Source organism: Lethenteron reissneri, chromosome 31 (assembly GCF_015708825.2).
Source record: "Lethenteron reissneri isolate LAM-NWPU_2019-01 chromosome 31, ASM1570882v1, whole genome shotgun sequence".
NCBI lineage: Eukaryota > Metazoa > Chordata > Hyperoartia > Petromyzontiformes > Petromyzontidae > Lethenteron > Lethenteron reissneri.
Window position 1 is genome coordinate 13,343,441 of NC_083809.1, and position 23,922 is coordinate 13,367,362.

Here is a 23,922-nt window from a genome sequence, read left to right on the forward strand (position 1 = left end):
TACTGTGCAATACAGTATTGTAATTAATAATACATACAGTATATAGTTTATACAGTACGGAACTGTAAATTGCTCTGTTTTGCTAAATTATCACCATTCTTTAAGACTCCTGGGCAGGTTAGGCCATCATCGATTTACGATATTTTTGACTTACGATGGGGTCGTCGTAACGCATCTCTATCGTAAATAATGGACTACCTGTACATAGGTGACGGGGGTGTGGCGTGTGGAGTGACGTCACGCGCGTTACACACATTGCTGGGCTATTATAGTATTTTGTATTGTATGTGGAGAGACAGATATGCGAGAGACTTCTCTGCTCGTTATGCATATTCCTCACGACACTAATAATTATTTTGATTTCGTGCGTTTGAGATTTCCAGGCTCATTTGGTCGATTTTGCAAGTATATATTTGGCCGATACTGTAAATGTAATTCACAGTATTTTTGTGCTTCATAGTTCATTGAATTTCTCCAATCTAAATAAAGCTTCAGATTATATCGTTACATCGTATAACGCACTTGCTGCCATTTGTACCAAAATGATAATCGGCTTGCCGTCAATCAACATGTTACAAAGTACTTATTTAACGGGTAATAAGTTATATGTAAAGCTTCAAATCTAGAATTAATGTAGTTAGTTTGTTTACAGTTCAGAGAAAACACGCGCTTATGTCTGCTCGAGAGCACAGAGAACACAGACAGAAGTAATTCCCTCGTCCTGTGGAGGTAGCGAGCCGGCGCTATCTTGTTATTCGCGGCGGCACGATTCGAGATTACGCGGCAATTAAGAACTTTCTAAAAGTAAATTGTCAAACGTTTCTAAAGTTTAAATCTCAACGCCTCTCTGTCCGTGCCGCTCTGGATGGTGTACGTTTTATGAATGCGTGTGTATGATTATTATATGTGTGTATGTGTGTTTAATAAAGGGGCGTACTGTATATGTTTATGAACGTTGACGTTTTAGACGAAAGAGCAGCGTGCGGAGTAAACGCTCATAGCCGCGTGGTGACGTGGAGGAGGAAAGATGGACCCGCGGAACGAGGAACCCGCGGTGATACGCGGTGCCAGCGATGCGGGTGGGAGCCGCGAGTACCGCGTGCATCGCGAGTGTGTCCCGCGTGTCCCGCGAATGTGTCCTGCGTGTGTGTCCCGCGTGTCCCGCGAATGTGTCCCGCGTGTTCCGCGAGTGTGTCCCGCGAATGTGTCCCGCGAGTGTGTCCCGCGAATGTGGCCCGCGTGTCCCGCGAGTGTGTCCTGCGTGTCCCGCGAGCGTGTATCGCGAGTGTGTCCCGCGTGTATCGCGTGTGTCCCGCGAGTGTGTCCTGCGTGTCCCGCGAGCGTGTGCCGCGAGTGTGTCCTGCGTGTATCGCGAGTGTGTGCCGCTAGTACCGCGAGTGTGAGCGGCGTGTCCCGCGAGTGCGAGCTGCGTGTACCACCTGTGTGAGTGTCTCGCTGCCTCTCTCCCCTCTGTGTCTTTGAGCGTTAGTGTCGGAGCTGCTCGCTCGCTTTGGCTGGCCGCTGCTGCTGCTCTGCGCTCTTCTCTACTTCACTGTGCGCCGAGCCACCCCATGGCTGCGATGGGGCAGGAGCAGCAGCACCAGCATCAGCAACCCAGGTTTTACCAATCGATGAGTCGATACCACTTTATTTTTGGTCACGGCCGTATTCTTAGTCACGGCCCTGCTCTGGCTTTGCCTATTAACACGGCTCAGCTCTGGCTTGAGCCGCGCAGTTGCTTTCAAAGATACATACGCAGCTCAGCCATTGCATGTCTGAGCCTCAGCTCATGGAAACCCTGAGCGTGGTTGGGACCATTATAATATCAGGGCAAATGGAGCCCATCAATGCCTGCAGACTATTGCTGGACAGTGACAAGAGACAAGCCAAGAAGCGCCGAGTAGACACTGAATAAGGACTAAACTAAGTACTTATATACAATATACATAATCGTTTTTTGCCTTTTTTTCATAATTCAATTTCATAATACAACCATTTAAGTGTTACATGAACAGGACAGGTGACATGTTATCAGGTAAAGCAACCATAAACACATGAAAGACCAAGGTTGACAATTTATGAGGAAAACTCTTTCTTACCAATAAAAGGCATTTTTGTCTGTCCGTCTGTCCATTTGTTTGTGTACACGCAACTTGCGAAGGATTTGGCTCGCGAACCGTGGGGTTAACGTTTAAAAAAAAAGTAGCCGGGTACCACGCCGTAAGCCCCCTGGTGAGCCAGCGCTATTTTGTTTTTCCATCCGTAAACTTTAAAGTAGTAAAATTTACAATTGAGTGCTATTATATTTATTTAATTATTTCCTCGCGCCTCTCAAGCTGCCCGGGGGTTGCCCTTGGCAATGCACGCGCGTCATCGACAGAGGTCGCAATCGGGTACCCGATACCCGTACCCTACCCGATACCCGGCTACCCGTACCCGGCCGGGTACGGGTAGCCATTTGCGACCCTGGTGCGGCCGGATACGGGTAGGCCGTGAGTCACTGGTGAATAACCGTTTGTCACTGATTTCCCAACGTCTTGTCTCTTCTCACAATTCAAGTTCCTAGAATCAACCCACCCGCGCCTGCAACATGGCTTCATCCCAGAGGTCGCAATCGGTTACCCGATACCCGTACCCTACCCGATACCCGGCTGCCCGTACCAGGCCGGGTACGGGTACCCGTTTGCGACCCTGGTGCAGCCGGGTACGGGTAAGGAATCAAAATCCGTTTGCGACCTCTGGTCATCGGTGGAGGGAGAGTGGGATTTCTCCTTCGCGTTCAAAATGCAAAAAGAATACACGCAACGCTGAGGAAAATTCATCAAAATGTCCCCCCCCCCGACCCCAATGTATGCACTTACTACTACAGGGCTGGTAGATACCAATATTATAGCGCTTAGATAGTATTATTGTAGTGTGGGCGGGGGGATGGTGGGGGGGGGCAGGGGTAGCGGCCCAACCCCCAGCCTCGGCCGGCTGGGCAATCTAGGCGAGGCCGGGGGCTTTGCACGGGACTAGGCCTCACCATGGCACTCTGTCAGGTTAGTATGTGCTATAGAGTCGATATATACTGCTATAGAGTCAGCATGTACTACTGTAGTGAAAGCAAGTACCACCACAGTATGCACTGCTGTAATGATAGGTACCACCACAGTATGCACTGCTGTAATCATAGCAGGTACCACCACAGTCGGTATGCACTGCTGTAGTGATAGTAGATACTGCTATCGAGTTGGTAGATACTGCTATATAGAGTTAGTAGATACTAAAACAGTATAAACCACTACGGTCAGTAAATACTGCTAGAGTCAGTAGATACTAATCCGGTCAGTAGCTACTGCTTTAGAGTCAGTAGATACTACTATAGAGTCAGCAGATACTTCTATAGAGTTAGTAGTTACTACTATAGAGTTGGTAGATACTACTGTAGGGCCAGTAGATACTACTACGGTCAGTAGTTACTACAGTCAGTAAATACTACTAAACAGTTATTAGCTACTACTGGCTCAGTAGATACTACTGTACAGTCAGTAGATACAACTACAGAGTAAATAGATACTACTTACTCTGTTGTATGTAGGGTGTATAGGTATGTATACCTATGTGGTGGTAAATATATTTTCTGAGGGGGGGGGGGGCAGGGTCAAAAATTTTCGCAAACCTTTTAGATACTATTTACTCTCCACTTTCTATAACTTTTTGGACTTCTGCAAGCCTCTTATAATTTTGTTGGTGGAGAAATGGACAGATGTCCTACCGGGCTTTCACAATTGCTTAGTATCTGTGTATGTATGTGTAAGGTTTTTAAGAGAAGTTTTGATTTATATTTTCGCCCGGGCAATGCCGGGTACTTCCCGCTAGTCTATACAATGTACATAGACGTAAAATGTAAAAACTTTTATATATTGAAAACAGTAGCCAATCAGTTTTAATTTTTATATTTGAGTTCAGCACATCAACATCCATAATAAACAGCAAAATTCATTTTTTTCGATTTAAAGCTTTCGTGACTGCAGGGATTCATCTTCTTGGTTCTTTCGGTAAAGTCACGTAGAAGGGAAGTAATAAAATAATAAAAATAAAACATAATAAAACAATTCTCACGACGTTTCGGCCACAACGCAAGCAGCCGTCCTCAGGTGAAAAACCAGGTCCGTCGAGGCGACAGAGTCTGAATGAAACAGCACACGAGCTTGGAGCATATATATAAGCTGGGCGCCTTGACAAAGGAATTTGTATATCAAGAGGAATTTAGCATATTTATGGGAAATGCAGGAATGTGATTAGTACTACATATGCATGTGCATTATGCAGGATTAACAGCATCAAAGGGAGCTGCAGGTACTGCTGCTGCTGCAGTTGCTGCTGCTGCTGCAGTTTCTGCTGCTGCTGCAGTTTCTGCTGCTGCTGCAGTTTCTGCTGCTGCTGCAGTTGCTGCTGCTGCAGTTGCTGCTGCTACTGCAGTTGCTGCCTTATCCATTTTAATATAACACTATGTATTATTTTACCCACCCTAATGTGTATCACACTGCTATATATTTACTATATAATTACGACGCCATACATTACTCTGCACACTGCACCATGCCAGTGAGTGGAACGCGGTCTGAAAGTCACCGTAAACGTGAACCCAATCAGTTAAGATCCGAAATGGTTTATTACGTCCTTCCAATGATTGCTAAGCCAGAGAGGAATTTAGCATATTTATGGGAAATGCAGGAATGTGATTAGTACTACATATGCATGTGCATTATGCAGGATTAACAGCATCAAAGGGAGCTGCAGGTACTGCTGCTGCTGCAGTTGCTGCTGCTGCTGCAGTTTCTGCTGCTGCTGCAGTTTCTGCTGCTGCTGCAGTTTCTGCTGCTGCTGCAGTTGCTGCTGCTGCAGTTGCTGCTGCTACTGCAGTTGCTGCCTTATCCATTTTAATATAACACTATGTATTATTTTACCCACCCTAATGTGTATCACACTGCTATATATTTACTATATAATTACGACGCCATACATTACTCTGCACACTGCACCATGCCAGTGAGTGGAACGCGGTCTGAAAGTCACCGTAAACGTGAACCCAATCAGTTAAGATCCGAAATGGTTTATTACGTCCTTCCAATGATTGCTAAGCCAGAATCCATCTTCTCGGTTAAAATTGTCTCTGTGTTTGTGAAGTACCAGTGAGGACGCTTGACGCCGAGGTTGAGGCACACGTATATTTATTTCACAATACGACAGTGGGCATATACACACTCGTGGGGGTATCGGCCCCCTCACCCGTATAACTCGGGATACACCCCTAGCTAACTCTGTCCTAGCCCCGAATCCTCCACTAATGGGCTAGGGGAGGCTAACTGGCCCGACACTGGTAAGTCGGGCCCGGTACCCGGAGTTCCAGACCAGCTCTTACAAGAGCACCGGCTCTGGCTTTCGGGACCACGCCGCTGGCTCAGTCCTGTCCGGCCCTGAAAAGGACATCGAACTAGGGGAGTCCAGGGCTCTATCTAAGACGTCTTCAGTCTTCTTCCCTTAGCTTAAACATAACTGACTCGAGCCCTTTGAACATCCCCTTTTATACCCAACCCCTCCCTGAGGGGTGGGGCCCCGGGGGATCATAACGTTCGAACCAGCCCCCCCCAGGGTGTCTGGCTCGGACGTTGTAGAGGGCACCTCCTCGTGCACTTACGTAGCCCCGCCCACTGTGTTTGTTTTCCATAGGCTGCCATGCATAACGGGCCCTCTCTTTAACACCCCTACATCACCCCCCCCCCGCATAGCTTGCAGCCGTCCCGGCTGCCAACATACAAAAATGACAATAAAAGTGCATTTACACCTTGACCGCGCGTGTGCCTCACTATTTTTCAACAATAACAAGAACAGCAACAAGAACACAACAAAATGCAACAGCAAGAAGAGAAAAGAACCCGACGCACCCCCCCCTTGAATAAATACGAATTCCGTAAAAAAAAACAACCTATATACAATTTGCAGGGAACCCACCATAGACACAACACCAGGTGAACCCAACGTATGTAGATTTCAATGGGCAGGGAACACACCACCCACACAACACACGATGAACACAACCTATGTACACATCTTCCGGCCTCATAACAGTCTGCGCATTTTTGCGCGCGTCCTTGCAGCGGGCCCCTCACACGGGGTAACCCCGGGTGGCGGACCGTCAGGTGGCAATTGTCCGTCCCGGAGTGAGTCCTCATCCGATGCCGCGCGACCGTCGGTATCCCCAGGAGGGGTGGTCGGGCGTGAGCCCGTCAGTCCTGATGCACCTGGAGGTGGCACGGCCGGCAAGGCATTAGGTGAGAACGACGGAGACGGACCCAATGAGTCGGTCGACCCCCCACACGTTTGGCCACGCATGTGTGAAGTGGGTTTGTGTACCGCAACGAAGGGTTTTAACCTAGAGGGGTGCACGAACCATCGCCGCTTCCCCCATTTAATGCGCACGCACTGTGGTCGCAAAACTTCGACCACCTCCACAGGGCCCCGCCACGGCCGCACCAGCTTAGAGGAGGTAGCCAGTGGCACTTGGGGACAGTGCAGCCATGCCTTGTCCCCCGGCTTCCACTGTATCATGTGCGCCCGACCCAGCCTGAGGCGCTCATTCGCCTTTTGATGGAGGTCCGAGTTTAGCATTGCAGCATCCCGCGCCTCTGTTAATTTGGCCAGATTAAATTTGACGTGGTCAGCCAATTTAGTTTTCCCTTGCGGCTCGGGGATCTGCAGCTGGGCGCGAACAGGCGGGTCGGGTTCGCGTCCGTACATGAGGTAAAAGGGGGAAAATCCCGTAGCTGCATGGGGTGCCATCCGGTATGCCGCCAAGACCCCTTGAATATGCAGGTCCCAGTCAGTCTGTGAGTCCGAGACCTGCTGTGACATCATTGACGTAATGGATGCGATGCAGGCGCTCGACCATCCCGTCAGTTTGCGGGTGATACGGGGAGGTACGAATTTTCTTCGTGCCTAAGAGGTCACAGACTTGTTTGAGTAATTTACCGGAAAAATTTCTGCCCTGGTCGGTCAGCAGCCGCTCCGGAGCACCTTTGTCCAGGACGTATCCCTGAACAAAGGCCTCCACGATGGCTGCTGCCGACTGGTTGGCAAGGGGCCAGGCCATAGCCAAGCGTGTAAAATACTCGACACCAGTCAACAAATACCTATTGCCCCTGGGGGTGGCGGGAAATGGGCCCAAAATGTCCAGCGCGACAAGCTCATTTATTCTGGACACTTTGATCGATTGCAAGGGCGGGTTAGACTCCCGCGCCGGCGGTTTCCGTTGCGCACACCGAGGGCATGATCCCAATAGATCCCCAACATCCCTCGTCATGCCAGGCCAAAAAAAATCAAGTTGTAGCAGTGCAAGAGTCTTTTGGGTCCCCAGGTGTAATAGGCGCTCATGCGCGGCCCACACCACCTTGCCTCGCAACCCAGAAGGGACCACCAGCCGATGTCGCTGGGATTTCCCGTCCCAATGCATCAGCAGACCTTGCACCATTTCCCATGCATCCGAATCACCCTTCACACGCCCAGCACCCCCGACGCGACGACGCCACCCGAGGAGGGAGGTATCCTCCATCTGGAGGCGCCCCCATTCAGTGACGGGCAACCCCAACAGGGAATCTCTTCCCTGTTGTTCGATCGAATTAGTAATTAATGTTTCGTCGTCGTCGGTGGCTGTCAAGACCGGAACCGATGCGTCCCCTGAAGGCCTGCAACGTCCCGACCCCAGGAGGCATGCACATTCGGAGGTGGTTGGCATGCGCGACAGAGCGTCCGCATTCGTATGGCGAACGCCCTTACGGTAGGTGGTTTCAAAATCAAAGTCCTGGAGAACCTCCAACCATCGAGACAACTGTCCCGATGGTTGTTGAACTCGCAGGGCATACTGTAGTGCCGCATGATCTGTGCGGACGGTGAAATGCCGACCGTACAGATATGGGCGATACTGTTGGATGAAATAGACAATTGCCAACAGTTCCCTACGGGTGACACAATATCTTTGCTCCGCAGGAGACAACACCCGACTACCGTACGCGACCACCCGTTCCACGCCATCAACCACCTGGGAAAGCACACCCCCAATACCCGTGTTGCTCGCATCGGTGTCGAGCAAAAAGGGCTTAGAAAAATCGGGGTAAACCAAGGGAGGGGCTTTTACCAGGGCGTCCCGAAGGGAGCAGAAAGCAGCCTCCTCCTCTTGACCCCAGTGGAACCGAACCCCTTTAGATGTTAAAGCGTGCAGGGGTTTGGCAATTGTCGCAAAATCAGCGACGAACCGTCGGTAATACGACGCGAAACCAATGAAACTCCTGACCTCTCCCACCGAGGTGGGAGTCGGCCAGGAGCTGACACACTGCGTTTTGGCGGGATCGGTAGCAATACCTGAGCGTCCCACGATGTGCCCCAAATAACGCACCGAATCGCGCAACAAATGGCATTTTTGGGGTTTGAATTTCAAATTAGCAGCCCGCATCTTTAGGAAAACCGCCCGCAACCTCTGGAGATGTTCATCAAAAGTTTTACCAAAGACGATAACGTCATCCAAATAAATGAGGCACGACTCCCATTGCAATCCAGCCAAAACCAATTCCATCAAACGCTGGAAAGTTGCCGGCGCTGAGTGTAATCCCATCGGCAACCGGTTGAATTGGAACAGGCCGTGCGGTGTACGGAAAGCAGTTTTAGGCTTTGAATCATCGTCCAGAGGAAGCTGCCAGAATCCCGAAAGTAAATCGAGTGTGGAAAAGAATCGCGCTCCCGCCAAGGCGTCCAGCGATTCATCCATCCGAGGGAGCGGGTATGCGTCGGCAACCGAAATTTTGTTAAGGCGCCGAAAATCAACGCAAAACCGCAACGATCCGTCCTGCTTTTTAACCAGGACGATCGGCGCTCCCCAAGGGCTGGTGGAAGGAGAAATGATGTCGGCGGCCAACATGTCATCAATAGCCGATTTGACATGGTCCTTTTCGGCGGGACTCAACCGAAACGGATTTTGGCGAATTGGCGCGCTGTCACCCGTGTCAATATGGTGACGCAGCAGGTGAGTACAACCCAAATCGTATTTATTCCGACTAAAAACGTCGGAAAATTCCCGCAGTAGTGTTTTAAGTTGTTGACGCTCTGAATCTGACAGGTCCGTCGATCCCGCACAAAGCGCCTCGAGCCACCCTTCATCGCTGTCCGAATGCGGTCGCGGCGCAGGGACAACGCTGACGTGATTTGCGACGGTTTCCTCACATGGCACCGGCGTTGCGTGAGCAAGCACGGTTCCCTGTGGGACCACCACCGTCTGCGAGCCCACATTGAGGACCGCGATGAAGGGTTCACCGTCCCCTCTTACTATGGTCTGGGCCGGAAGTAAATGAGGTCCACTAACCCCGGCCCTAGACGGCCCCAGCAAAACCCCTTGGCCCGCAATACCCTTAGCGAAGGGTCGCCGAAGTTTCAAGGGAATCAACATTTGTGCCCCCGGAGGGACGCGCACCGTTCTCTCTACGAATGCCGGCACCGTCGCGAACGCCGACCGAGTCGTAACGGGTGATGGCAAAAACGCCATGCGTCTGCCCGACGGGAGCTCAATGCATCCCTGGTCGATTAATATCCTAATCGGCATTTTGGCCAGGAAGTCCGTCCCCAGCAGGCACGGAACCGCCAGCGAGGAGGAAACAAAAATCGGCCCAGACAATTTAATTTCCCCAACACAAATTTGGGCCCGAATTTGTCCGATGATGCCAAGTGAGCCCCCGTTAGCCGCATAGAATGGTACGTTAACAGGCATCAAAGGACGGCTCTGGACAGGGAGAATATTGTAAATTAACTCCGAAATAATGGTCGCCGATGCCCCCGTATCGACCAGGATGCGCACCTCAACCCCGTCGATGTGCCCCACGACGGCCGACGACCCCGACGATGCGGCTACCACACGATCGGCCAGCACGGACCACTGGCCGGGTTCGATATGAGTACCCAGAGTGGTGCGTGATGGTGCGATGGTGCGCGATATCGGCCCCCCTCTCGTTGCGGTGTTTGAGTGCGTGACGGGCGTGTGCGTGGGCCAAACATGTGGGGTGCCGCGACTCGCCGGGTTATGATGGTGGAGCTTGTGATGAGGCCCGTCGTCCCGTTGAGGTGTCGTCCCGCGCTGACGAGGAGAGCGGCACCCCGAGGCGACGTAGCCCCGGACGCCGCAGTTAAAACACCGCGGGAGCGCCGTCGGAGGTGACGGATGGTCGGAACGGCCCGACCCGTCCCGGCCCGACCGTGCTCCCGTCGCCTGTTGCCGTCGGTGATCGACGGCGTAGAGCTCCTCCGTCGGAAGGGTGGCTGCAGCCACCGCACGCCCCGCCGATGCCCTGCTGGCTTTCCGCCGGAGCGACAGGAGGTTGGCGTGGAGGAGCCTTGCCGCCTGGAGCGATGTCATCTCCGCGTCCTCCTGCGCGACGACAGCGATGTCAAGGTCGTCTGCCAGGAGGAGGATTTTCTCCGTGACCATAGCGTCCACGCCGTCGTCGTCCATACGAGGGAAGGCCGACTTAGCCATCGCCAGGAGGCTCGTCCGGTATGCTAGGGGCGACTCCTTCTCACCCCGCTTGCGGTCGTAAAATTGCTGTCGGCATTCAGCTGATGGTCCATAGACCCCGCCCAGCAGCTGTAGCGCCATCGGTAACGTAGACCGCTTCTCTCTCGGCGCCGATGTGAGGGCGGCGAGCGCGTCGCCGTCGAGGAGCGCCGGCAGCGCGCAGAGAGCCTCCTCATCGGACCATTTCGCCATCTCCTGATGGGCGAGGAAACGTCGGCGAAAACCGGCCCAGTCTCCCTCCGCGCCGATGAACTCCTTCAGCGGGGGCAGTCTCTGATGAAGCGCAGCGGTTGTTGTAGACTCCCGCAGGCTGATGTCACCACCACTCGGCTGTGCGTCGGTGCGAACGGCCGATGGGATCGCCTGTCGCGGTTTTGATGACGCACCCTCCGGCGGTGATGATGCTGCAGCTCCAGCGATGGCGATGTCGGAGCGGATGTTCAGGCTGGCCACGCCCTGAACAGCTGTAGCGTCGATGGCGGGAATTTCAAATTCGGACTGCTCCGAAATGGCGGGAAGGCGCTCTGGTCGTTGGCTCGCCTCGCCCCGTGTTGGATCACCGGCCCCCAATCGCGTGATGGTCTCCAGCGTGGCGGCAGCGGCATACAGCAGCTCCGCCAGCCTCCCGTGAGCCAGCCGTAACGCGTCTGGCTGCGGCCCCTCTTCATTTCGATGCCCCGGTAAGGAGGCGTCAGGCCCCGGCTGCACCATGTCTTGTGGAGCCGTCTCGGGCTCGACGATCTCGGCAGTGTCTTCCTTTTGCGGTACTTTGGCCCGCGCTGTTTTCCGCGTGTCCATGTTCGAATTACTTCTGACACCAGTTGAAGTACCAGTGAGGACGCTTGACGCCGAGGTTGAGGCACACGTATATTTATTTCACAATACGACAGTGGGTATATACACACTCGAGGGGGTATCGGCCCCCTCACCCGTATAACTCGGGAGACACCCCTAGCTAACTCTGTCCTAGCCCCGAATCCTCCACTAATGGGCTAGGGGAGGCTAACTGGCCCGACACTGGTAAGTCGGGCCCGGTACCCGGAGTTCCAGACCAGCTCTTACAAGAGCACCGGCTCTGGCTTTCGGGACCACGCCGCTGGCTCAGTCCTGTCCGGCCCTGAAAAGGACATCGAACTAGGGGAGTCCAGGGCTCTTATCTAAGACGTCTTCAGTCTTCTTCCCTTAGCTTAAACATAACTGACTCGAGCCCTTTGAACATCCCCTTTTATACCCAACCCCTCCCTGAGGGGTGGGGCCCCGGGGGATCATAACGTTCGAACCAGCCCCCCCCAGGGTGTCTGGCTCGGACGTCGTAGAGGGCACCTCCTCGTGCACTTACGTAGCCCCGCCCACTGTGTTTGTTTTCCATAGGCTGCCATGCATAACGGGCCCTCTCTTTAACACCCCTACATTTGTATATGTGGATCGCCTCATGAACGAATCTCTCATGATAGCCAGATGGCTTGCAGAGAACCTCTGTCTTGGAGAAGTCAATGTCATGTGAGCCCACTGAATTGTAACAGTGATCTGCCACGGCTGAGGTGTTTGTCCTACCGTGTTTCAGGTCTGCTTTATGTTCACGGATGCGGTCCGAGACATGTCGTTTGGTTTCCCCAATGTAACTGCTACCACAGAGGCAACTTAGTTTGTAGACGCCAGGGTACTGTATGTCTGGAACCACATCTTTTACAGACAGTACCAGATCACGGATTTTATGTACTGTGTTGAATCGGACCTGGATCTTGTGTTTAATCAGGATTTTGGAGATCTTTTTTGTGACCCCAGCAATGTAGGGTAAGGTGATGGTCTTGAAAGGCTCCTCAACAGGATCCTTCTTGATGGTTGGAGTGATGGCTTTGCGGATTGTGTAGTCGGAGTAACCATTAGCCTTAAGAGCTTGGCGTACGTGTTTGAGTTCACTGCCAATGTGTTCCTGGTCGGAAGTGCATTGGGCTCTATGATATAGAGTCTTGATGAGGGAATTCTTCTGGGATGGATGGTGGTGGGAATCCGGTTTTAGGTAAGCATCCGTATGGGTGGCTTTCCTGTAGACAGAGTGGCTCATTGAACCATCAGGTCTCCTTTTGATTAGGACATCCAAAAAGGGTAGCTTGCCATCTTTTTCGACTTCCATGGTGAATCTGATGGCTGGGTGTATGGAATTGATGTGGTCGAGAAATTGGTCTAGAGCAGGCCGGCCATGTGGCCAGATGACAAAAGTGTCATCTACGTACCTCTTCCATAAGGTCGGGCGTAGAGTGGCAGTCTGGATGGCGTCCGTCTCAAATTTTTTAGCACCCGACAAAGCATCCAATGAGTCATCCATCCTCGGTAAAGGGTAGGCGTCCGCCACCAAAATTTTGTTCAACCGGCGGAAATCAACGCAAAATCTTGTACCACCATCTTTTTTCTTAACCAGAACGACGGGCGCGTCCCAAGGGCTGTTGGACGGCGAAATAATATCCGCCGCCAGCAATTCATCTGCCCCGCGCACGTGTTCCCTTTCCGCTGGGCTCATGCGATGAGGGTGCATACAGATGGGAGGTGTCGCACCGGTGTCAATATGGTGCGACAAAAGCGACATGCGGCCGAGGTCCAAATCATTTCTGCTAAAAACATCCGCGTACCGTAGCAATAATGAACGCAGAGCATTCCTTTGCTCATTCGACAAAGAAGAATTTTCCCCGCATAAATCTGCGATCCAGCGTTCTTGCGAACAATCGTGTGGAGGCCCACCAGCGGGCATCCGGGCGCGCGGCGTTTCGTCACAAGAGGCGAAATCGGTAGTGGCGTGAGCCAGCACCGATCCCTCCGGAACAACAACGCGGTCAGGTCCCCCATTCAACACCTGTATGAAAGGTGCCTGACCTGGTCGCACGATCGTTTGTGCCGCCACCAAGGAAAAAGATTTAGCTACGCGACATAAATTTTCTGGTGGCTGACGTCGGTGGGTCGTAAAATTCCGCCATCTCTGCGAACGCATCTCGCAGCGTCTTCTTCTTGGACGCCGGGATGGAGCGGAAGACCCCCAGAGAAACATCATCAAGCAGTGTAGGTAGCGCTCCCAGCACCTCCTCCTCTGTCCAATGCACGGACCTAAAGGCTGACTCGAAGCGCCACGTAAAAGCACTCCAATCGCCCCCGGCGAGAAATTCTTTAATCTGTGGAAGGCGATGTCCGCGGTGGCAAGCGCGCGCCGCGGGCGTCTCCGACTGCGGTTCCCGCGCTCCACCCGTCGCAGGCAAAATGGCGTCCGGCGGCCGCGTGGCGGCAGGCGCGCCCAAAATGGCGGCCGACGGCTCCAGCGCAGCCGCCCCGCCCAAAACGTCGGCTTCTTCCCGCGTGGCAGGAGCAATGGCGGACTCCGATTCTTTTGTAGGACCCCTTCCCGCGGCGTCCAGCTGATCCGCAATCTGGCGACCCACGGCTGGTGAGGACGCTACCGAGGTCACCAGACTCAGCAGAATGGCGCGTAACGACTGGATCTGCTCCGCCATCCGCCACCATCCGTCTTTCGTTCCTGCGGTGGTCGCATCTTCTCCCAGTCGACGCTGAGAGCCGTCGAGGAGAGCAGTATCAGCAGGCGGCATAGGGGCTGTAGCCCCCAACAGCTCATCTTCGTCCTTCTCGGCCTCTTCCTCCGATGGAGGCTCGGGCAGGTTCTTTTTTCTGAGGTGCTTGGACATCTTGACGATCGTCCAAACGGTCGCAGAAGAACTTCTGACACCAATGTAATAAACCTTCTTGAGACGGCTTCCGGAATCAGTCCTTTTTATTTTCAACTTCCACAGTTACACTTCACACACTCTCCGTTGCTGACAGACAACGGAAAGCGGGCAGACTTCCCGCCAAGTCCCCACCGCGCACGTGGCACCCAGAGCCCCGTACGCGCGTGACTCCTGCTCTTCTCGTTCCCAAGTCTGCTCTCGACTGTCCTCTCCCTCTCTCTCTTAATCCCTTCGTCACGTGGTACCCCTCAGCCAATCCTCCATTGACAGCGTTGACCGTTCCCGATGGTTCCCTGTCAATCCCGGGACCACGCCTCTGATCCGGCTTCCCATTAGCTGAGGCCCCGATTGGCCAGGCCAATCACCCCTGCTAACATGCCGTGATCACGCCGAGGCCATGCTCCCCGGCTCATCCCTTATTGGCTACAAAGCGGGACCGGCAAGCCAATCCCCACGTGAACCCTCTACGGCTGTTATTACATCACCTCCCCCCCCCCCCCCCCCCCCCCCCCGGTGAAAAAAGTCAGCCGTCTCGGCTGGGAAAAGGGTGATCAACCAATTCCGTAAAACATCTTATTAGGGCACCAAGGTGCATTTAACAATAAAGGGTGAAACGGCGTCCCCGCGCCGAACAACACTTAAAAACAGTCACCCATGAAAAAAAAACCCGACATACATTAGGGCGCCCCTGCAGCGCGGTAACGACAGGGAAGAAACAGCTAGACGATCAAACGTTAACGAAACGGGAGAGATTTCGATCGCGTACGCGACGCGGGACCCTCTCCGCTTCCAGCGCATGGTCGCTTCGCCTTCAGATCGACAGGAGGTGGTAGGCTTGAAGAAGAAGGTTGTTGGTGCTCGGTCATGTCCAGGGCAGGCCCCGTTGGAGGGGGGGCAGCGGGGGCTTCCTCAGCCCTCAGAACCTGTTCATCTGTAGGAGGCACAACACAGTCCCCCTTGGGATCAACGGGCGTGGCAATCGGCGTAATCGGCCCGGCAGAACCCGGCAGGTCAGCTAATGGGGATGAGGGACCGACACGCGCATCAACATAGGGTTTAAGTCGCGAGGAATGAACATACCACCGACGTGTTCCGTACTGAACGCGGATACTCTGTGAGTTCCGAACATCTACCAGCGTTACGGGCCCCCGCCACGGCCTGTGCAGTTTAGGGGATGTGCCCATCGGCACCTGGGGGCAGTGGAGTGACGCCAGGTCTCCCACTGACCAAGGCATGCGAGTACGCGATCGACGCGCATACTGTTCGTTCCTTGCCTGGGCACGGGCCGTCGCACACCTGGCAGCCTCTCGCGCCTCCGTAACTCGTTCAAGCGAGTCCCGCACGTGATCAGGCAAGGAACTGGACGGTTGTTTACTTGGCTTACCCAGTTGCACATCGATGGGTGGAACATTCTCACGGCCATACATAAAAAAAAATGGTGAGTATCCCGTGGACGTGTGTGGAACCATGCGGTATGCCGCTAAGACTCCTGGTATGTGCAAGTCCCAATCGGTTTGCTTTTCACTGACTGTGTGACAAAGCATAGCCGAGAGGGTACGGTTGAATCGTTCCACCATACCATCTGTTTGCGGATGGTATGGGGAAGTGCGAATTTTCTTTGTGCCCAGCGCGTCACAAACCTCCTTAAGCAATTTAGAGGAGAAGTTCCGCCCTTGATCTGTGAGCAGCCTCTCAGGTGCCCCCTTATCCATGACATACCTGTTCAAGAAAGCGTCGGTGATGGACGCAGCCGTTTGGTCGGGTAGAGGCCAGGCCATCGGCCATCGAGAAAAATATTCCACCTCGACCAGAAGGTATTTATTGCCCCTAGCCGATGGGGGAAACGGGCCCAGAATGTCCAGAGCAACTAATTCGTTGATGCGGGACACCTCAATGGAACGTAACGGCGGTACATAGTGGTTCCGAGGCGGTTTCCTCTTCGCACAATCTTGGCATGAGCGGACAAAGTCATTGACGTCTGCCGTCATGCCGGCCCAGAAAAAATCCTTTTGCATCGCGGCCAAAGTCTTTTGGACGCCGAGGTGCATCAACTTATCAGCGTGCAGAGCGCGAAGCAGGTCGTAGCGAAGCGAAGTAGGCACGACCAAGCGTGGTCGGTCAGACAACCCGTCGGTGCACATTAACAGTCCCGACTTGCCTCGGAACATCTGCCACTTCCATCCCGCCAATTGAGCTTTTTGTTTCCCTATCAATTTCCGTAGCGGAGACAGCGAGGCATCAGCCTCCTGCTCACGTAACCAGACCGCGTGCGGCAGCCGTAAGGAATCATCGGTGTCCACCGACACCTTCCGGTCGTCCTCATTCGCTATCGCCCCCACGTCGTCGTCATTCGCTATCGCCCCCATAACCGGGCAGGGCGAGGTGGGCGGTGCCGTGCAGCGGTGCGTGCCCGTCAGGCAAGTGCACGGAGGAACGGGTGGCAGCCTTGAGAGCGCGTCAGCGTTCGCGTGACGGGCCCCCTTACGATATGTAATATGGAAGGAAAATTCCTGTAACGATTCCAACCACCGAGCCAATTGGCCTGATGGCTGGTCCAATTTCAAGAAGTATTGCAAAGCCGCATGATCAGTGCGAACGAGGAATTTCCTTCCATACAGGTACGGCCGGTACAATCGAACAAAATGCACAATTGCCAAAAGTTCCCGCCTTGTCACGCAATATCGCGCTTCCGCAGGGGACAGAACCCTGCTGCCGTACGCCACCACTCGCTCAACCCCGTCCTTACGTTGCGACGCAACGGCCCCAATGCCGATATCACTAGCATCCGTATCAAGGATGAACGGCTGTGAGAAGTCTGGGTAATTTAGCGTAGGCGCCGTGGCGAGGTGGTCCCGAAGTGATCTAAAAGAACTTTATTCCTCCGCTCTCCATTTAAACCTTTGATTTTTGCCCGTTAGAACGTGTAATGGTTTCGCCAACGTCGCAAAGTTCTTAACGAAGCGGCGATAATAGGAAGCGAATCCAATAAACCGCCGAACATCACCCACGGAAGTGGGTGTGGGCCACTCTCAAACACATTTGGTTTTCAGAGGGTCAGTGGACACGCCGTCCGAGCTGACAATATGACCCAAGTAATGGACGGAGTGTTGCAAAAGGTGACATTTTCTAGGCTTAAACTTGAGGTCAGCCGCCCGCATTCTTTGGAAAACCGTCTCTAGGCATTGGAGGTGTTCCTCGAACGTGCGGCTGAAAACAATGATATCGTCTAAATATATGAGGCACGTTTCCCACTGTAGTCCAGCCAACACCAATTCCATGAGCCGTTGAAACGTCGCCGGAGCCGCATTCAAGCCCATAGGCAACCGATTGAATTCAAAGAGACCTTGCGGCGTGCGGAATGCCGTTTTGGCTTTTGACTCGTCATCGAGGGGAAGCTGCCAAAAGCCCGAGGACAGATCAAGGGTGGAAAAGAATTTAGCACCCGACAAAGCATCCAATGAGTCATCCATCCTCGGTAAAGGGTAGGCGTCCGCCACCAAAATGTTGTTCAACCGGCGGAAATCAACGCAAAATCTTGTACCACCATCTTTTTTCTTAACCAGAACGACGGGCGCGTCCCAAGGGCTGTTGGACGGCGAAATAATATCCGCCGCCAGCAATTCATCTGCCCCGCGCACGTGTTCCCTTTCCGCTGGGCTCATGCGATGAGGGTGCATACAGATGGGAGGTGTCGCACCGGTGTCAATATGGTGCGACAAAAGCGACATGCGGCCGAGGTCCAAATCATTTCTGCTAAAAACATCCGCGTACCGTAGCAATAATGAACGCAGAGCATTCCTTTGCTCATTCGACAAAGAAGAATTTTCCCCGCATAAATCTGCGATCCAGCGTTCTTGCGAACAATCGTGTGGAGGCCCACCAGCGGGCATCCGGGCGCGCGGCGTTTCGTCACAAGAGGCGAAATCGGTAGTGGCGTGAGCCAGCACCGATCCCTCCGGAACAACAACGCGGTCAGGTCCCCCATTCAACACCTGTATGAAAGGTGCCTGACCTGGTCGCACGATCGTTTGTGCCGCCACCAAGGAAAAAGATTTAGCTACGCGACATAAATTTTCTGGTGGCTGACGTCGGTGGGTCGTAAAATTCCGCCATCTCTGCGAACGCATCTCGCAGCGTCTTCTTCTTGGACGCCGGGATGGAGCGGAAGACCCCCAGAGAAACATCATCAAGCAGTGTAGGTAGCGCTCCCAGCGCCTCCTCCTCCGTCCAATGCACGGACCTAAAGGCTGACTCGAAGCGCCACGTAAAAGCACTCCAATCGCCCCCGGCGAGAAATTCTTTAATCTGTGGAAGGCGATGTCCGCGGTGGCCAGCGCGCGCCGCGGGCGTCTCCGACTGCGGTTCCCGCGCTCCACCCGTCGCAGGCAAAATGGCGTCCGGTGGCGGCAGGCGCGCCCAAAATGGCGGCCGACGGCTCCAGCGCAGCCGCCCCGCCCAAAACGTCGGCTTCTTCCCGCGTGGCAGGAGCAATGGCGGACTCCGATTCTTTTGTAGGACCCCTTCCCGCGGCGTCCAGCTGATCCGCAATCTGGCGACCCACGGCTGGTGAGGACGCTACCGCGGTCACCAGACTCAGCAGAATGGCGCGTAACGACTGGATCTGCTCCGCCATCAGCCACCATCCGTCTTTCGTTCCTGCGGTGGTCGCATCTTCTCCCAGTCGACGCTGAGAGCCGTCGAGGAGAGCAGTATCAGCAGGCGGCATAGGGGCTGTAGCCCCCAACAGCTCATCTTCGTCCTTCTCGGCCTCTTCCTCCGATGGAGGCTCGGGCAGGTTCTTTTTTCTGAGGTGCTTGGACATCTTGACGATCGTCCAAACGGTCGCAGAAGAACTTCTGACACCAATGTAATAAACCTTCTTGAGACGGCTTCCGGAATCAGTCCTTTTTATTTTCAACTTCCACAGTTACACTTCACACACTCTCCGTTGCTGACAGACAACGGAAAGCGGGCAGACTTCCCGCCAAGTCCCCACCGCGCACGTGGCACCCAGAGCCCCGTACGCGCGTGACTCCTGCTCTTCTCGTTCCCAAGTCTGCTCTCGACTGTCCTCTCCCTCTCTCTCTTAATCCCTTCGTCACGTGGTACCCCTCAGCCAATCCTCCATTGACAGCGTTGACCGTTCCCGATGGTTCCCTGTCAATCCCGGGACCACGCCTCTGATCCGGCTTCCCATTAGCTGAGGCCCCGATTGGCCAGGCCAATCACCCCTGCTAACATGCCGTGATCACGCCGAGGCCATGCTCCCCGGCTCATCCCTTATTGGCTACAAAGCGGGACCGGCAAGCCAATCCCCACGTGAACCCTCTACGGCTGTTATTACACACGGACACAAGTTGTACTAATCACATACCTGCATTTCCCATAAATATGCTAAATTCCTCTTGATATACAAATTCTTTTGTCAATGCGCCCCCTTTCTTCCCCCCCTTCCAACCCAGCTTATATATATATGCTCCAAGCACGTGTGCTGTTTCATTCAGACGCTGTCGCCTCGACAGACCTGGTTTCACCTGAGGACGGCTGCTTGCGTTGTGGCCGAAACGTCGTGAGAATTATTTTATTATGTTTTATTTTTATTATTTTATTACTTCCCTTCTACGTGACTTTACCGAAAGAACCAAGAAGATGAATCCCTGCAGTCACGAAAGCTTTAAATCGAAATTTACCAGATAATGTTTTTGTTTGCATGTCCACCACAAGTATGTGTGGTCAATGCAGACATGATTCCTTGCAAAAGGTTTCTGTTTGGGGTTTTAACATCTTAACACCTGTTTTATTGCCAGAAACTGTGAAACCAATTCCTATATTCGGCCAAGTAGTTGTTCAAGGGATGGCTTCCTTCTGATAAACGATGTTACGTATTCCGATGATTTGGTGATTGCTCCTTACGCAGAGTAGGAGTTGGAGGTGCTGCTGCTGAACCTGGAGCATGCCACTAAGAGGTGGGGCCTTATCATCAGCCCACCAAAACTAAGCATCTGCCTGGGTATTTTGTGCCATCAAACACTCCATCTCCACAACTCCCAATTGGTGATGGGGCAGTTGTGGAGAGAATGGAGAATTTTCCATACCTCGGAAGTGTGCTCATGACTGGCTCCAGTTTGACAACAGAGGTCTCACTCTGAATCAACCGGGTGGCATCTTTCCATCGGCTACATAACGCTGTGTGGAAGCTAATTGGTCAGTCGCTCCGCACGAAGCTTCAGGTCTTCTCGGCCACGGTCATGCCCTCCCTTCTCGATGCTTGCGAAATGTGGATCTCCCTAATGGAACATCTTCGCCAGTTAAAAACATGTAGGCTGGCCTGTCTATGATCCATCCTGAGTTTAACCAGGCTGGATTGTGTGAGGATCTCACAAATCCTTGAAAGATCTGGACAAAGTCCTATCGGTGAACTCCGGCAGGCAAGTCTGCGTTAGTTGGGTCATGTCGCCCGCATGCCCAGCCACCGCATGCCTATACAGCTTTTGTTCAATCGGATAGAGGGGGCTAAAAGGGGCGTGGCATGGGCTATAGAAGAGATGGAGTGATTTGGTACAAGAGGATGTGGAGCTAAGTGGACTTGCCGATGACTGGTATCAGCACTGTCACGTTCGGCCTCTGTGGAGGAGGATCGTGAAGAACGCTACTGGGCATATAAAGGCAGTCGCCCTCCAGCAACAACGGAGGGGAGAGAACAGAGGTCGCAAACGGGTTTTGATTCCTTACCCGTACCCGGCCGCACCAGGGTCGCAAACGGGTACCCGTACCCGGCCGGGTATCGGGTAGGGTACGGGTATCGGGTACCCGATTATGACCTCTGGCATGAAGCCATGTTGCAGGTGCCGGTGGGTTGATTCTAGGAACTTGAATTGCGAGAAGAGACAAGACGTTGGGAAATGAGTGACAAACGGTTACTCACCGGTGACTCACGGCCTACCCGTACCCGGCCGCACCAGGGTCGCAAACGGGTACCCGTACCTGGCCGGGTACGGGTAGCAGGGTATCGGGTAGGGTACGGGTATCGGGTACCCGATTGCGACCTCTGGGAGATAAGCAATGCTCACAACAACGAGCGGAGCGCCGGGCGCCTAAAGCACAGCAAGTTGGCCAGTTATCTCAGTCAGTCAACCCATGACACCTGGGTCTGTCCTTGACCTCCTTGCCAGCGAGCGTTCAACACTTCATGTGGCCTTAACGTGCACATAGTCTGGCACAAGTGCCATGGTGACATCACCGCCACTTAGTTGTTGTATAATCTGCTCAATGCTTCCGGCAAAGAAGCTATTTTATGCACACTTGTGCATGATTTATTCATCAAATCTTAGTCAACTCAGCCAATTCAAAGTAAAAAATGGTTTCATGGTCACGTTATGGTCACTACTTCACTTTTAATAGTTCTCTAGGGCTGAAGCAGGGTGTTTGTATATCCTGCCAGCAACTTAATTTTTGTACAATTTGAAATGTTTTAGAACACCCTGGAGGAATGCTCCTGGACCGAAATGTTACATGCTGGAATGCTGCAGGGTGTTCCAGAACATTCCAGAATGTTCCAGATTACTCCAGCTAATCTCATGGATTTTCCACCTAACCCATACATTTCTACTTTATTATCGAAAGTTAAGGTTTATTCAAGAAGTATCCAGAACATTCCAGAATGTTTTAGCTTGTTCTAGAATTCTCCCAAAAATGGTCGAAATTTCCAATTTGAAAACCATAGCGTGAAACGTCAAAACTCGGAACGGACCCCTGAACATCCTTCAACTGGGCTGAAATGTTGTGATTGTGTGCAAGTCAGCAACAAGAAACAATCCACAGAGTGCTCCCAATCATGAAACTTACTTTGAAATATAAGGACCATTCTAATATATGTTTATGTATGTATGTGTGTTCAGATCTTCTTATGAACATGCACTCCGCTATGGAACTCTCCCGAATCCGCATGCAGCAAGAACTTGACGCTCGTGCCGCCGAACACCAGGCCCGGGTGAAGCAGGTGCGCTCACAACATAACTGGCCCGGCCTCTATGTGTATTTCTGTGCACCCGTGTATTGGAGTAGCTTCAAACGTGGTTTAATTTCTTGAAAAATATCTGTTGCCGAGTGCAAACAGGAGCAGGCGGTGCCTGCCGGAGCAGACAGTGTCTGCCTCAGATATGAAAGGTGTTTTTTCAGCAATATTTAGCATGATAAATATATATTGGGATTTGGGCTTCCGTCTAAAAATGTATTTGTTTTATGAGAGCCCGGGCCACATTTCTATATCATAGAACTTGACCAAACTGCGACAAACTGGATTGTCTGTCATTCTATGTTTTCAGAGGTACATGGGATTTCATGAAGCTAATGAATCAAATATATTTCTATATCTCTTTCTAAAAATCTTTTATTTTGGTATATGTCTTCATCTAAGCAAGTTAGCATGTATGTATAGTGTGTTTGTCAATACCTGTCCCTCATTGTCGTTGTGTTTGTCCAGGCCTGTAATTTTTTTCTGTGTGGGTGTTTATGCACATGTGCGTGTTACCTCCTGAAGGTAAAGAGTGGTTATCCAATCTCCACGAACAGATATACTGATTTTCTGAGCATTTCTTTAATGACCTGGGGGGGGGGGCCCTGCAGCCCAGATACCATTATGGGACAAGGTAGGTTTGAGTTTAACACGTAGGCTTTTGCAATCAATATCCATAAAAGAGGTGTTTTGGGTTAGATCGTGTAAATTTACGCGATCTAACCCAAAAAACATGTTATGGAAGGTTATAATTGACCCTACTGGGGCTGCGGTGCCTCATATTTGAGGAAGTAGCCACTCCCTGTGAGAGGCTAACTGATGTACCATCAGTTGAAGTACAAAGAGCTATCCAGAGCCTGATACCCGGAAAATCACTGGGTTGAGATAACCTTAATTCTAGATTTGAAGCTTTCGTGACTGCAAGGATTCATACTTTTAGTTCTTTCGGTAAAGTCACGTAGGTAAAAAATGAAATTAAAATTAATAAAAATAAAATAAAAATCACGACGTTTCGGAGGCAACACAAGTCTCCGTCATCAGGTGGGACCGTCACAGCCAGATTTGCTGCATCAAGTGAGGCAGGGATTCAAGATGCAAGCTCTTAAATACAAGTTTAGGGGGAGGAGGGGGGGGGAGCTTATCAGAATGTGGTAGCCAATGAATGAAACGTATCGGGAGGGGTGGGGGGCTAAAAGAGAGCACGAGGTGCTCGTAGGCGTCGACGACGTGGACGTGTTTATGCGCAAGTCACTGTTGCACATGATAACGTATTGGAAGGGGGGGGGCGGAGCTAAAAGAGAGCACGGGGTGCAAGTGTACGTGGACATGCCTGTGCACAAGCACCTGTTGATGCACATGATAGAAAAGAACGAAAATGCCCATGTTTATACCAGTGTTGGCTGACAATAAAGAGAGTACTGTTAAACACTGGGGATGTTAACACTCGGTAAAGTAAAATAGTGCCTGTCAGATAAGATGGTCCAAAAATGTGTAGTTAAATATTTTTTACATGGTTAATAACATCTTTCCAATGATTACTAAGTTTGTACCCATCATCACGGTTGAAATTATGTCTGTGTTTG

The 23,922-nt window shown here is 52.3% G+C and overlaps 1 protein-coding gene across 2 annotated transcripts in view; it reads left to right on the top strand.

Annotated features, from left to right (window-relative positions):
- The first annotated feature begins 959 nt into the window (after positions 1–959).
- Positions 960–23,922, top strand: part of SELENOS (selenoprotein S) — a 40,277-nt gene continuing 17,314 nt past the window's right edge. The window contains exons 1-3 of one of the 2 annotated variants that reach the window (XM_061563620.1): positions 960–1,079; positions 1,490–1,618; positions 22,224–22,324. In XM_061563620.1, the coding sequence (XP_061419604.1) occupies positions 1,028–1,079; positions 1,490–1,618; positions 22,224–22,324 (282 nt within the window). In that variant the 5' untranslated portion in view covers positions 960–1,027. Of the gene's footprint in view, positions 1,080–1,483; positions 1,619–22,223; positions 22,325–23,922 lie in introns of both variants that reach the window. The other variant, XM_061563618.1, reaches the window with a different exon arrangement.